The 15963-nt window shown below is 38.6% G+C and overlaps 2 protein-coding genes across 4 annotated transcripts in view; one reads left to right on the top strand and one right to left on the bottom strand.

The window, feature by feature from the left end:
* The window catches only part of LOC139947320 (transmembrane protein 135-like), a 34641-nt gene that overhangs the window by 6875 nt on the left and 11803 nt on the right, over positions 1-15963 (top strand). Inside the window, exons 5-6 of the mRNA XM_071945215.1 lie at positions 141-206; positions 1320-1366. Of these exons, the coding sequence (XP_071801316.1) occupies positions 141-206; positions 1320-1366 (113 nt within the window). The remainder of the gene's footprint in view (positions 1-140; positions 207-1319; positions 1367-15963) is intronic.
* Positions 4382-15040, bottom strand: LOC139947214 (regenerating islet-derived protein 4-like). 3 transcript variants are annotated; one of them, XM_071945086.1, is made up of 4 exons: positions 14969-15040; positions 13977-14263; positions 6199-6535; positions 4382-5696 (listed from the first exon to the last, which is right to left on the bottom strand). In XM_071945086.1, the coding sequence occupies exons 3-4, from the start codon at positions 6524-6526 to the stop codon at positions 5452-5454; spliced, it is 573 nt and encodes a 190-aa protein (XP_071801187.1). In that variant the 5' UTR covers positions 6527-6535; positions 13977-14263; positions 14969-15040; the 3' UTR covers positions 4382-5451. The 3 variants fall into 3 exon arrangements, with proteins under 3 accessions (XP_071801187.1, XP_071801184.1, XP_071801183.1); XM_071945083.1 differs by lacking the exon at positions 14969-15040 and having other exon boundaries at positions 13977-14351; XM_071945082.1 differs by lacking the exons at positions 13977-14263; positions 14969-15040 and having other exon boundaries at positions 6199-6541.

Here is a 15963-nt window from a genome sequence, read left to right as displayed (position 1 = left end):
TTTTATGCTAATAATTATTTTGAGTAATTACCAATAGTGTCCACTGCCTTTAAGCAGTGCTATAAAATTGGGACCTGTCGATAAATTTGAAGTGACTTTCAGTTATTTTGTTATCGTTTTTTTTGTCCTGTTAATTTCAGGCAACTGAGCTTATATGCAACATCCTTATTTCCAGAGGAGTCGTGAGGCCAATTAAATACGGAGAGGTATGTACTCAAAGGAAACAATCACCATGGTTTCATAGCATTGGGCATTGGCGTTATTTTTTAGCCAAAGTTTTCCAGTAAGTTGACCAACCATTTGAAATCATTCAGCGTTTTTTGAGATATCGCTGAAAATCCGGAGCAACTTTGCTCACGCTGGAAGAACACTCCATAGGAAAACACAATCTGATGCAGTAACACTTCTCAGATTCAAAGTTTGAGGTATAACATTTTTTTACCCTACCGCATTTCTTCAAAATGAAATGTTTCTCCAAATGCTTTATACTATCGAAAGCTACTGTAGGCTTCTAACCAATGGTTTTGATTGCCAATATTTTTACGAGTGATTACCAAACAGAAAGCTTCCCTTTAAAGGGTCTATTTTGTAGGACAAAATACACAATGTCCACAGATTTACATTAAACTTACACAGATTGAAGATAATGATAGTGGAAAGCTTCCCTTCAAATACTACTTGCTGAAGTGCTGTCGTTTTTGAGAAATGAGTCAAACAATGTCATGAAAATTATTTTAGCATGTAAAAAAGTATTTTCATGACATTGTTTTACTCATTTCTCAAAAACTACAGCACCTCAGCAACTAATATTTTAAGGTACGCTTTCTACTATCACTATATCTTCAAACGGTGTAAGTTTAATGTAAATCTGTGGACATTGTGTTTTGTGTTACAAAAAATACCCAGATCCTTTAAATACCAAAATTACTTCAATAACTTGATTGTCTAATTATATCTAAACAAGGAAGTAAAGAAAAAAGTAGACCCTTTCACTGTTCGTGCTTGAGGGGAAGAAATCTGTTTTCTTCAGACGCTCGTGGGGAGACCGCTCATTCTGTGTGGCTGCTCCACGAGTTTGGAACACTCTTCCAAGAGACATTTATTTGTACTTCTACTTCCCTTCAAGGCTTCAAGACCAGACTAAAGACATATTTATTCAAGCGTTCTTACTAAATCAGTTTAAAGTTTTTTTCTTAAATGTTACGTTAATTTTCTTTTTTGTGCGCCTTGGGTGTCTCTATTGAGACAGATATGTGCGCGTTATAAGTTTATAAGTATTATATTATAATTTTTATTATTATTTTGTCCGTTTTCTCCAGGTGATGCTTTTCAGTTTGTCTTCAGCCGTCGGTCTCTATATGTTCAGGTAAGGTTTTTTTTCTTTTGTTATTATTTTTAGTTGGTAGCTTCCCCTCCCCCTCCCTCCCTCCCTCCCTCCTTCAGGAGCGGAACCTTTGTTACTTGTGTTCATTAGAATGGGCAAAAAGTGTAATGTAACAATGTATGACTGGTGAAGCGTGGTTTTGAATGGTGAAACATTGGGCTCCACAATCTAGCAGATTGTTGGAGGGTAACAAATCAATGATTTGTCTTCCAATTGATGTGTTCATCGACAGATAATCAATTTGCTTTTAGTGATTACAGTGTTAAGTAGAGAAAATAGAATTAGCTGTTACATGTACAAACTGCTTACCAACGAAAGGACCTGCATATGGAATAAATGCAAAAAAAAATAGTTATGGGGCTGACGTTACAACCCTAGAGTATTTTACGGAGGCTAAATGAAAACACAACACACATGAACTGCTCACCAACCAAAAGGACCTAGGGTATAATTGCAAACAAATAGGCTAGTTCATGGCCTTACGTTTCGACCCTAGCAGAGTCTTTCTCAAAGGCTAAATGACAACACAAAACACATCAACATAGGTGTACTGGGGTGGATTTCACAAAGGTAGTCCTAACTTAGGACTAGTCCTAGGCAATGCTAAGAGATAGGACCAGTCCTAAGTAAGGATGAGTTACTGGTCCTAACTTAGGACCAGTCCTATCTCTTAGCATTGCTTAGGACTAGTCCTAAGTTAGGACTACCTTTGTGAAATCGACCCCAGTGTAACAGAAGCAGAAGTGGACATACGTGAATTGAGAGAGAGGGGGCAGAAAGCACACAGAAAAAAGCAAGGAGAGTCTTTCTCCAAGGCTAACTAATGACAACACAACAGTACACACATAAACAGGTATACAGGTGTATACACAAAAAGTCAAATGGAAAAACATTAATAGAGAGAGAGAGAGTCAGAAAACACACAGAAAATGCAAGGGAAAGACTCTGCTACCAGGGTTGAAACGTAAGGCCCAATGTTGGCACTTTTAAAGGCAGTGGACACTATTGGTAATTACTCAAAATAATTGTTAGCATAAAACCTTTCTTGGTAACGAGTAATGGGGAGAGGTTGATGGTATAAAACACTGTGAGAAACGGCTCCCTCTGGAGTGCCATAGTTTTCGAGAAAGAAGTAATTATCCACGAATTTGATTTTGGGACCTCAGATTTAGAACTTGAGGTCTCGAAATCAACCATCTAAACGCACACAACTTCGTGTGACAGGGGTGTTTTTTTTTCTTTCATTATTATCTTGCAAGTTTGATGACCGATTGAGCTCAAATTTTCACAGGTTTGTTAGTTTATGCATATGTTGAGACACACTAACTGTGAAGGCTCGTCTTTGACAATTACCATCAGTGTCCACTGCCTTTAAAAGTAGGGATCCATTTTAGGGTGTTTAATGTGCGCAGTCCTATTACCGTCATTAGTAGTGTAGGGCACGTCAAATGCAGTGTATTGTCAAACGTGTAAAAAGACTCCTAACTGTTAAATGATTTCCGTTATTGGCAGTCAGTAAGCCTCTTAACAGCTTGTCTAGCTCCCATCATAATACACTCCAAACCAGTAGACACTGTCCCCGCTAATGGGATTAAAACCACACTCACAAATTGATTTCTTAAAGTCTAAATAGACAACTAGAAGAACTGGCATGACTCAATGCGAGCTGTGGCCGATGCTAGGGAAACAGGGTTAAACTGCCCTCAAAGGGTTTTTCCAATTTAATGTGATTCACTCGGCAGACAAAAGGCACAATAGAGACTGGGAGGCGTGTTTATTGTGTCACTAATGGGGTTGGAGGGATTATTATTGGGATTTGGGGATGGTAGAAATCGGATGACATAAGCAATTAAACCGCCCCCACCCTCCCTTGATTAGTTTTTTGCGCCATCTTAAGGCTATTGGTGTTAATATAGAAGATGGTTTCTCATTTGTTAATGAATGTACTCTTGTGGTACATGTAGCTGAGCTCGGATAATAAATGGTGGTGCTGTCCCATCCAGTGACGTTGTATCTGACGTTGTATTTGACCAAATATTAGACATTGTGCCTGTTTTTTTTTTTTTGTAAAAACCAGGACGTTCAACTTGTGTAATGATTTTAAATTGGTCTTACCTCCTGACCCATTGTAGATCCTCAAGCCATTTTTTCAGGTGCTATGGGTCAGAGCAAAGTATGTCAGCCATACCCTGTGGTGGACATGTGGTCTTTTGTTACCCGGCTATGGATTGAGGGATACCCATCTGTGGTTGCATAAATTATTTCAAGGAGGCAGGGGAAAGATGGAGTTAGAAAGATTATAGGCAGAATAGGTAACATGCAGTTTTCAAAATGTCCATCATTGCTTGTTTTTTTTTTATATATCTGGACTTTTTCATCGAGCAAATTTGTGATTGCTTGTATCACGAGAGGGGAGAGACACGACCCCATTAGTGTTCTTACATACTGTAATAGCAGGATAATAATAATAATTGTGGCTTCTTCAATAGCACACATGTTCGTCACTCAGTGACGCTCCTGGCGCTGTTACATACAGTATTTCCTGCAAGATGTGGGACTACGTTTGAATTATGAGACCTAATTCTGATGACTGAACAAACGTGTTGCAGCTGAACGGTCAAACTCACCGGACTCTCAAAACCTGTTGTTTCTGATCTTGAGTCCCTGTCTTGACATTTGTGTCCTTTAAGGTATTAGGCACTCAAACCAAAAATAACATCTGTTTTGGGGAACGGGATGTTAAATGCTTGATATTATGTGAATGAATAAATAAACTAAGACATTATAATTAGTAATTTAAGCATTTAATAATTTCAACTGAATACTGTATAAAAAGTTCAAAATGTTACAATAACATGATTATATCATTATACATGTATCTCATTATATGTAAATGCACTGACGTCATTTGAGTTGGGTGCCCTCTGCTACAGGCCCAAATGAGGTTCCTCATTGGCTCGCACTGAACAGTGAGCAGTGGCGTAACCTAAGGTTGGTGTGGGGGGGGGGGGGGGTGATAACAACTTAGCCTTCACTCCCCCCCCCCAATTGGTACATTTTTGTAGATTTGTTTACTCTTCATACAATTACAGGGCCTGCATTTATCACACATGGAACAATGTCACTTATCCAATCTTGTTGGATTGAATTGCTCCCTCTACTTGCAATTACACAGGCCAACTTATAAGGGGTTACATTACATAGTAGGGCATACACAATGAAACAATGCTACCCCACAATGTTTTCTTTATTCTAGTGGTCACACCGTATACATAATTTCTTCTGAAAAGGGAACAATAGAACAACAATGGAAGTATCCTGTAGTATATATACTGCAATCAGGACATGTGCTTGTGAGAAAGTGTAAACTGTCTCAATTTGCATACAAGAGATTGTAAAAATATTATGGAGGAGGTGTATACTGCCCTCTCTTGTTAGGTGAAACACATTTATTATTGGCTTCTTGGTTGTACATGTATCTTCAAAACAGCGCCCTCAGTGAGGGCCTCACTGAGGTCAAAGGAAGACTTACAGTACCATTGGCTGAAACTTGGGCGTTGCACGTACACGCGCATACATTTACACTGTTTGACCCAAGCGAGGGCGACCAATACAAGGGGTCTATAGGCCTATACCTCAAATTATATTCCACTTTACACTTCTTTCCTCTTTTACTACCTGTACATTTATTATAACTAATTACATGTATACACAATCTACAATACAATTATGATCTGCCAGGATATGCCCTAGTACTAATATAAGTTCAATTTCTGTATAATTGTAAACAATATGACATCAATATACACAGGTCTATGTAATCAATTTTCATTTAATAGCAATACCGTGCTCATACTGGGTACCTTATGGAACAAAAACAAAACAAAAAGGGGAAAAGAGCAGGACCTCACAAGGAAATTCTAGAGACTGGTGTGTTCCTCAAGGAATATTGTTGTACAAACTAGTTAGGAAATTTGTGTACAAAGTCTATGGGAAACTGTTAAGTGCTAGGTCAAAGTAAAGAACAAAAGATTGCTCCAGAAGGATGCATTTTTGAGAATTCATGTTCACATGGCGTGCATTTTACACACAAAGTGTTGTTTAGAGTCGCAGTCAGTCTGCCGCCAGCTCGGCCAGTCACTCTCAGTGGAGACTTGCTGGCCGCACCCTACACCCTCAGCCACGGCGCTCTGCTGCCCCAGGTCAGAGACGTCCCAGTTCTCATACGTGGTCTTGAGTTTGTCGGTCCATATCCAGTGGTTACCAGGGTTGAGTGTACTCTTGTGGTAGCCAAGCCAGATGCCCTTTTCACCTGGTCGGGGGAAAAAAACGATTGAGATGAATTTAGTAATAATAACTAGTTCTTTTAACAGCGCAGTTTACAGTATGTATCGTGCTTTACTCTAGTGCCCTGGTCATTGAGCCAATAACATCCCTGTAACCTTTCATAGCCTCAGGCTGCCCTGGTGCTCAAACACTTTATTTGTACTGAAGCCTTTGTCGAACACAATATCAACCTCTACCCTCACAGGTACCCATTTATACCCCTGGGTGAAGAGAAGCAAATAGTGAAGCATCTTGCTCATTGACACAAGTGTCATGATCGGGATTCAAACCAATTGTGATTCATGAATACAAATTTATGTTATGGGCCTATAAACCTATTTTTTTTTTATTGAAAGAAATTTTCTAACGCATAAAACAAGAATGTTTAGAAACAAATTTTGGAAAAATAAAGTAATAATAATTGGAAAAAACTACAAAGAAAACATAAAATGTAAAGCTCAAAGGAAAACCATGAAATCCAGCATTACCTTCGAATGAGCCTCGCATCTCCTTCCAGTACGAATTCAAAAAACCTTCCTCCTCGGAAGAGCCGACTGAGACAAGGTGCGCCGTCTCCTTGCCCTGGCAGATGGTGTACTTCTGGCACGTTGTCTCCGCCTCTTGCCAGGTTCTCCTGATGCCAAAGAGTCGGTAGCAGAAGGAGCCGGTCGGTAGCTGGTACTGGGTCCATACTGGAGGGCAGTAGTTGAGTGCAGTGGCCCCGTGGATTGAGGCCGCTAGTAATGTGGACAGTAAGAGGAGGGCCAGTCTTGTGAACACCATATTCTTGATGGTGACTGTCGGTGAATACATCATGATCAGTCCCTGCATAAAGAATTAAAGAAGAAAATATATATTACCTAATTTCCTGCGGATAAAATGCTCGGCTGACAAGACGCAGTACCCCAAAACAAATATGATTGCAATAAATGATCGTCATACTGTCATGACACAATTTCATCATTTCAAGATACTTCTTAAAATTGAAATCAGACTTTTTTCAAATTTTCATATCAGTGACTCGTAGTCTCACCCTTTTATATTCACATTTAAAAACCAAACATTGAGGAAGGGTAAAGACCAACATCACTATGACTATCTGCACAACATTTACAAAACAAATTTAAAGGGAGAAGTATGGTAGGGTCTACAGTGTACTAGTTAATGAGCAGGTGTTCTCAATTAGCAGGAAACTTAGTTTTACTTACATTTAATAATATGTAAATTGCATGATTTACATTTTATTTCAATAAATTCAAATTGCATGATTTACATAAATGTATGTAAATAACTTAGTATGCACTTAGCATATCAGATTAAACATACCTACATGTAGCCTTTTTTTATTCTGATTGAAATCAAATATGCCTGTCTCAGCATGCTTGTATAAAACAAATATTTGCCCTTCGTTGCAGGGCAATTATTTGACCACATTTACAGAAATATTTTAAATAACCCAGAAGTGTCACAGAAGGCAGCACCCCAGAGCGCCAAGCAGTGCTACTTTTGTATAGCCTTGAAGTTGTCTCACTGCTGTTTCTGACCCCATGGACGGTAACAATTAAAGAAATTCAAGAGTGTTCTATTGTGAAGGTCACTCCAGCCTGGAACCAGCACCCAAGTGTGAATCCTTGACCCATTAGGAACAATTAGGTCATCAATATTACATGTATTTGAAGGTCACTCCTGCCTGGAACCAGCACCCAAGTGTGAATCCTTGACCCAATATGAACAATTAGGTCATCAATATTACATGTATTTGAAGGTCACTCCTGCCTGGAACCAGCACCCAAGTGTGAATCCTTGACCCATTAGGAACAATTAGGTCATCAATATTACATGTATTTGAAGGTCACTCCTGCCTGGAACCAGCACCCAAGTGTGAATCCTTGACCCAATATGAACAATTAGGTCATCAATATTACATGTATTTGAACCAGCAGGTAGGATGTACATGTACACCTTCCTTAAAGACCCTGGACACGTTTGGTAACCTGTCAAAGACCAGTATTCTCACTTGTTGTATCCATAAAATAACAACTCTTTGTGAAAATTTGGTCTCAAATGGTCATCAAAGTTGATAGAGAATAATGGAAGAAAAAACACCCGTGTTGCACAACTTTGTCACTGCTTTCAGGCATAATAAAAGGCTTTACACCTGAAGCCTTTTATTCTTTGAGTTAGAAATTACCTCTTACTCAAAACCTACGTACACTCAGAGGGAACCGTTTCTCACATTTGATGTTTTATACTATCAACAGCTCTCCATTGCTTGTTACCAAGTAAGTTTTTATGCTAACAATTATTTTGAGTAATTACCAATAGTAGTGCTGGGCGAATAGTGAAATTTTGTTATTCGGATACCGCTGGCCAACTATCCGAAATTAACCGGATATTCGAATAGTTTTTTTCGCCTCTAGAGGGCGCTGTTCGTTTGTGAATGAGATCTTATATTAGTTTTAGACAGTGTCACTCGGTTCATTCATAAAAATGACCGGATCTAATTTAAAGATGGCGATTTGCTTTTTCTTTTGATCGTGATTGACTCTACGTGAAGGAAAACTTTTGTAATCTTTGAACAAATTACGTCAGAAATGTCATTGTTTTAACTCTTCACAGAAGTAAGCATAGTTAAATACTCTATATATGCTGTTTTATGCTGTCTTAAAAGAAGTTTCTTAAGGATTCAGACAAAACATTCATATCAGTTGTCGCCCGACGTCCGCGGATATTCGGATATTAAAGAACATCCGGTTACTCGGTTGTAATTACAGAATTATCCGGTTTGTGAATAGGTATTCGCGCCCTATGCGGATATCCGGTTAAGAAAAAAAAGGCATTCGCGGTTACGGATAGGAAAACCTATTCGCCATTAACCGGATATTCGAATAATTCGCCCAGGCCTAACCAATAGTGTCCAGTGCCTTTAAGGGTAGGGTCATACATAGATGGGTAAATACTCCCAAAAAATCAAGAACTTAAAAATGTTTGTGGTGAGAAGCACAGTATTTTTTTATTTTTGTTAATCTCCTGGGGGATAATGGTTTATTCACAACATTTCACAAAAAAGTACATCAGATCGTCAAAGCAAGCAAACAGTAGTATCTGTTGATAATTATGAACTATTTTGAGAAAGGATTCCTTTTGAAGTAAATATGGTTTGGATAATTTTTCACCCATTCCAACAATTTGAATCTGAGAAACGACTCATTCAGATTTCTGAGGGTTGGTGTCCACTCGCGAATACCTCAAGAGAGAGTACTCGCCCCTGCCACTTTGCCAAGTGTGAATAGATTCAATGTTCTTTGTGAAAATGTGAAAATACTGTGACAGTTTTTTTTGCTGTTTTCTCAGCAAGTAGACACTGTATTCAGTTGGGCTGAAACTTTCCCATGTTACTTTTTTGCATCTGTCTTGATAATTTTGCCTATCATTGATCAGCATTGCGCTGACAAAACCAATCTATGACCCTATCTTTGTGAAAATGTGATAAATACTGTGACAGTTTTTTTGCTGTTTTCTCAGCAAGTAGACACTGTATTCAGTTCGGCTGAAACTTTCCCATGTTACTTTATTTGCATCTGTCTTGATAATTTTGCCTATCACTGATCAGCGTTGCGCTGACAAAACCAATCTACATGTGTATGACCCTACATGTACCTTTAAAGCAGTAATTGCTGATGAAAGTGGTGTCTTGTTTTCACCTGGGGCGTCTAAGTGTGGAGAAGGTGGCTTGAGACAGGGTGAACTTTGGCAACACCCATGTGTGGCTAAGTTAGAGAGTTATGCAAACTTGATCATGCTATAACTTGATATTAGCCTCAAGGTTTTTATAAATCAACTCTAATGTGGTATGTGGATTGGTCTTGGGATTCCCCAGAAGCCTATGTATGGACCTCTAAGATATCAAGATGGCTATAGAAAAAGCTGATAGAATAGTAAAATAAAAAAACTTATATGTACATGTACTGGTCCTGCCGGCTAGTCACTGAAAAAAAATAAATGCAAAACCTGCATTCTTGTTATTGTTAGCTGCATGTGGATTGAGCCGTACCTGGGCACTTTTACTACTATTACTACAGGGTAACTTTTACAAAATATTTCCTGGCTCAAAATTGAACGCACATGTATGCTCAGGTGCCTAGACCCTTAGCAAGCTTTGCCTAGAACTTTTATGGGTCCCTCAGAATAATCCCAAATTTCAAAATATTTCCCTTGACTTCTGCTCCAAACATAAACTCTCTATTAGTTATTCATCTAATTCACTTTTTTTATTCCGGTTGTAAATTTACACAGGATGGCTGGTCCGAGGCAGGTATATGTCAAATTTGATTGTTCTAATTAGCAGAGTGCAGGTTCGAATCCCGATCAGTCGGCACTTTTGTCCTTGAGCAAGATACTTTTTGCCATAATTGAATTGTCCCTCCAATTGGCATTCTTAATTTATTGGTGCTGTACCAGACTTTTTACAACTCAATTTATGAAATCAAATAAAAACTTCAGGATGTGGTCTTTGTGGTTCAGACGTGATGAGCCACAAGAATGGGCTCCGGAACATGGTTAAGTCCTTCACACTATTTTATTTTACGGTCTTGTGGTTCTTTCCTTTCACAGGATCTTAATATCCTGAACAGGAACCAATTGGGTACTAATAATATTTGGTTTGCCTGTCAAACCATGTGATACTATTTATTTGGTTGAATTGCTCTTCCAAAAAAGTTCTCCCGTTGCGAGTAGATTGGGAAAACGGAAGACTAGCTTTTTCAGATAAGAACTTGTCCTGGTGTTATTTATCTAATGCCCTTCAAGAGTAGATTGGGCGTTAAAATAATAGTTGCCCTGAAATATAAGATGGTTGAGAAAAAAAACATTGAGGCGGTTCTAAATAATGAGCAACATGTATACTGATATCAGACTTTTTAAATTCGTTTTTTTTTCTTTTCAAGTGATTTATTTCCATTCCTACAGATAATCAAAGTAACAATAACAAAGAACAGTATTTCCTGTGAAAAAAAGAGATGATTATATTATATATTTATATTTTTTTTTTTTATGCGCCTGGCCCACAAGGCCTGAAGGCCACTTCAAGGTGTGGGCTACAATTATTTTTTCCAGAGGCCGTTGCCACCTACTCATAGGGCTGAAACAGGGTTACCCATTTCACAGTCCATACGGATGTAGGCTTGGGTATCATCAATTCAAAGCCTGGCTGGTAGAGCAGAAAGCACTACCTCCCCAATTTTATGTAGCAAGTGTCACGGCCGGGATCCGAACCCACACCCTGCTGATCAAACACCAGTGCTTGAATCCGGTACTCCTAACCGCTCAGCCATGACACTGCTGATATAGATATAGAAATCATGTTGTTTGATCTACTTCTCTAGCACTCAAGAAGATACTGTTCCCAGAACCTCCTTGGAATCTTTAACACCAGGGGTTACCAAAAGGTGGGAATGCCACCATTCCAGTGTACTTTCCTAACTTAGAATCTTAGTTTCAGACTTTTTGTTGTCAATGACTCTCGTCCCTGGATATTTGCCATGTTTCCCCGCTCAAATCACTTTAGAAAAATGAAAGACTCTAAAACTGACTGTTGATACAGTACGTGTTTTTCCCACTTCACTATGAAGCTCTTCTGACTTCGTTTGAACTTTTCAAATGTTTTTCTCCTTTGCAGAACTCACCCAAACAAATAACATATCAAGATCCTATCAATCAATCATTGGTCAACCCCCACATCCCCTGAACATAGAAACAGCCTAGAGGAATTTTCATTGCATTTGTTACTATGTGTTTAGTTATTGCATATATTGTGACTGGTTGTCAGTGTTTTTACGTGGACGCATAAATCATTTTCCTTAAGTCTAATTAAATTAGTCCCATGTCTGCCTTTACTACGTGATTCCCCGGATAATGCATAAATGTTGCACATGCCCTGCCTACAGGGAAACACATGGGAACAATACGCTTACGTGTATTGTCTTTCTTTATGCTCTTGTCGCTAGCGATTTGAGTAGAGAAAAATTGAAAAAATAATGGAAGGAAAAGTTTGTAAGATGTACATTGAACCAGTCCTGATGCTTTGTTCTCACTTGAAAGAGCAAGGAACTTTTTCCATGTTATCGGGCAACAAAAGGAGAGAGATTTAAACTTTCACAGGAACATTTCAAGGGGCATAAAGGCAACGACCATTACAAGGCCAGGGGCAGGGAGGCATTTATCAAGGCTGGGCCCAATTTCATCAAGCTGCTTAGCAGAAAATAACTGCTTAACAAATTTCTTTGCTATCACAAAAATTGAGTTGGGCACCATTTACAATAATGCAAACTTGTTGTTTTAGCTGATAACCTTTTCTGCTTAACAGTATTTTTCTGTGCTCAGCAAGTTTTGTGCTTACTGCCTTAATGAAATTTGGCTCTAGTGAATAGTCAGACTGACATGCTTTGAGTTAATTAACGGAAACAGTTCTTTTAATTGTGGCATTTAACAGATTTAAAGTGACACTATAGACATTTTACCGTTGGCTGTTTTGATGTCTTCTGTAGTGCCTTCATGACTGTGTTTGGTGATTTAATCTCAAATATCTTAATTTGCCTGATCCCAAAATGTTTACTGATGGGATGTCGTTAATTAATACTGTAGCCATACAAAATTACTGCAGGCGTCTTGACAAAAAAATGTCTTGTGAATTAAGATGGAAGCTTTAAAACCATCAACCATTGGCTGCGTACAGTGTTGTTATTTATTTTGCAAACGGAAACCATAGTGACAAATATATTAATTTCCCTTGTGGGTTGTGGGTTATAATGTAGGTTAAAGGTTACATATGTAGGTTAAAGGTTAGAGACTTCGAACTTTCATTAGGGACTCTCTTTTGGAAACGAGTGGAGCACCAAAATGAATTAACTTATAATGATTGGATGAGGGCCACTTTGTTACAGTAGTTGGCTCTGCCTTAGAGCAAATTGGTTGAGTTTGGTACTTGGTTGACTGGTTGACTGATCTGCTGCACGCTAAGTATTTCCCCAAGATTGAAGTGCTAAGAAATCCATAAAGAAATAAATTTTTAAAAATGGCTTTTTTTTGAGGAAATATGCAACTAATACATTTATCCATCAATCATCTTTTTGATTCATCAATCATTTATTTTTGCTCATTCCCAAATTATTTTACAATTGACCCTGAGTGTCAGTTTCTCTTGTGGTTTCTCTTGATATTTGAAATAAAATGTTGCATCTTATTACTAGGTGATCCCCCTACTGCTGCTTCCCAGGTCCCTATCGGAAACTTGGGTGTGATCCCCTGGCTATACGGCAGTAACTTGTGAACAGTTTCTGACCAGCATGCCCCGAACATATTTTGGCAAAATATTGAGACTGCCAACTTAGGGATGTATTTCGCAGTTGGTTAGCAGTCAGTTGCTACTAAAAAATCAGCATCCGCTACTCAAAGCTGACATTCAGTGTGCACAAAATAAGCTCTGTCTACTAAATTTATATGCAACATTGCAGATGAAATCGTTCCCTGGTTGAGCACATTTTCTCCGGAGGTCGCAGGTTCTGCTCTATTTTTTTATATATTTTGTTCAAGATTAGTTGAAAATTTAGTTTCCCTTAAAGGCTCTGTACACTATTGGTAATTACTCAAAATAATTGTTAGCATAAAAAACTTACTTGGTAATGAGCAATGAAGAGCTGTTGATAGTTAAAAACATTGTGAGAAATGGCTTCCTCGGAAGTAACATAGTTTTTAGAAAGAGAATTTCTCACTCAAAATAAAATATTAAAATAGTTCAGACCTGACAGCCCTGATTCAGACTTGATTCAGACCTAATGAGTCTTCTGAAAGCACACAATTCTGTGCAAAAAGGGTGTGTTTTCTGTCATTGTTCTCTTTCACCTTCGATAACCAATTGAATCAAACTTTTTACAGGTTTGTTATTTTTATGAATATGTTTGGATATACCAAGTGTAAACACTAGCAATTTACAATAGACCCTTCCCATGAAATATGTAAATTGCACATAGCCCGTGCGCCCGTGGCAAAATGAGGGAACATCGCGCTGTTTTGTACACGGCTAATGGGTGCGTGACGCAGACGCGATTGCGCGTCTGCTTAGTGCACAACTCTATGGTGTTTGCCAACCAACAGGGTCTGTACGCATGCGTGAATGTAATTAGCATATTTCATGGGAAGGGTCCATTACCAAAGATGTCCATTTCATTTAACTGTTGTTAATGAATACTTTATATCAAGTTTAACTTACCTGTTTTGCACTGTTACATCAATGTCCACGATTCAATTTCCAGTATGAATTCCCCAAACGAAGGCAAAACTACTTGCAATTGCACACCCAGAAGTGTGACAAAGTTTCCCTGAATCCAGCACCTTTCACACCTTCCACACCATCACCTGGCGATAATGTTATTCCAAGAGGTCCGCTATTATCTGGGCCCAGCAGTTGCACTTTTTAAAACAAACAAAGTGTTGCCCAACACAGCCAAGTACAGCTGGCCAGCTGGAGGCAATCACCATGCTCTGATTGGCAATGTGCTTTGGGAGGGAAGGAAATAAAGAAAGAAGAAACTTTGACAGTGAAACAGTCGGAGTGATTCTGGCAGGTAGTGGAGTACAGAGACACAGCACGTTCCCTGGATGTTATGTGGTCATCAGTCAAGTTTAGCGGAGGGGAGCCAGCGATGGCATTTCCACCACACACACACATGTGTGAATGAACCGATCTAGGAACTTGTAGAGTGAATAACCTTTTCACCTTAATGCTCCACAGTGGACGGAGTATATAGTGCAGTCACCTAGACCGTAGAACTCTATGCCTAGACATATGAGCCTCATTGTTTCGTGACAATAAATGTATCTTTAAGTTTATGATTTGGGAGGGGCCATGTGTCAAAAGATTGCTCGGACATCTGCCTTAAAAATGACTGCATGCTTTGATTCTCATCTCAGATGCAAAAAAAAACAAAATCTGCAGAACTCTGAGCACAAGAGTACACACAATTAAATTTTAGTTTCAAATCCTACTTAAAATAAATTAAGCAACAGTTCAGCCGTCGATTTCACAAAGACTTAGGACTTGTCTTATCTCGAGTTAGGACGAGTTACTAGTTCTTACTTAGGATTAATCTTAAGGTCTGCATGCTCCAGTGCAGGGTTGGGACTCTACTTAAGTCGTAAGATTAATCCTAAGTTAGGAAGAGTTTTGTGAAATCGACGGCAGGACTGCTTAGAATCACGTACGAAGGCAAGAAGTGCAAACTACATGTACATGTACATGTATATATGTAGGAAACTTTTGACATGCCAGTTTACTCCATGCCAAAGCAATGACGATTTTGCCGTCTCGAAAACTAGGGATTGGGATTGATGCACTGCACCCCAAATCACTGACTGCAAAGCGTTGGTACACTCACAGGAAAGAGGGAGATGTTTTTTATCTTAAATTCCCTGGACTTTATGAGTCAGTAGTCTTAACCCTAAATGGCAAGATTCTACTCACTTCCTGGACTAAGAGGACCAGATGGAAAGGAAAAAAAGTGGGCAACACTCCAACAGTTTTAAGCATTTGAAGGGAGCCCTTTCGTATAAACAATTTTACTTGCAGCTTTGAACACTAGTAAGCAAATTATTAGTTGAGTGGTTTTGCAAGCCTATGGATAGGATAACCGTATCTATTCATGTTGGATGCACGTCAGATTTTGTATGATCATGTTTCTACCGGCTTTGGTGTTGTAAGCAAAACAAATCCAAAACATTTTTTGAATGTTTTTGGTTACGTTGGAGAGTTTGATTGAATACTAATTTTGTTAAGCGGTTCGTATTTGGACCCACATGAAATGGTTATAAGCCTAACATTAAAGGTGTGTGAAGAAATGTTTCCAGTAAGCATAGCGAAAAAGAGACACTGATAACACTGCGTGCACTTTTCGTGTTTTTTTATTTTTTATTACAAAAATCTGCATAAAAATCTGCTAAGCAGATTGCTAAAAATGTGCTTAAAAATATGCTAAGAGGGTTGCTAAAAATCGGCTTAAAAATCGGCTTTTAGAATCTGCTAGACAGATTGCTAAAAAATCTGCCTCAAAATCTGCTCAAAAATTTACTAAGCAGATTGCTAAAAACCTGATAAGCTGTCCTCTTGTACTCACAGTATTTAAGCTCCATAGTATTAACTAAAAACCTTGTGCCAATTTTTGGTGGCTAGATGAAGACAGTTTCCACTTTCTTTTTGTGAA

Source organism: Asterias amurensis, chromosome 14 (assembly GCF_032118995.1).
Source record: "Asterias amurensis chromosome 14, ASM3211899v1".
Taxonomy (NCBI): Eukaryota; Metazoa; Echinodermata; class Asteroidea; order Forcipulatida; family Asteriidae; genus Asterias; species Asterias amurensis.
The sequence above is the reverse complement of the archived record's forward strand: the minus strand, read 5'-3'. Positions and strand labels throughout refer to the sequence as shown.

Excerpts from the sequence above, each read along its gene's own strand:
- LOC139947214 (XM_071945082.1), bottom strand. The coding sequence starts at position 6,541 with ATGCAGGGACTGATCATGATGTATTCACCGACAGTCACCATCAAGAAT. Across the intron at positions 5,697-6,198 it reads GATGCGAGGCTCATTCGAAG|GTGAAAAGGGCATCTGGCTT; the intron begins GTAATGCTGGAT and ends TCCCCCGACCAG.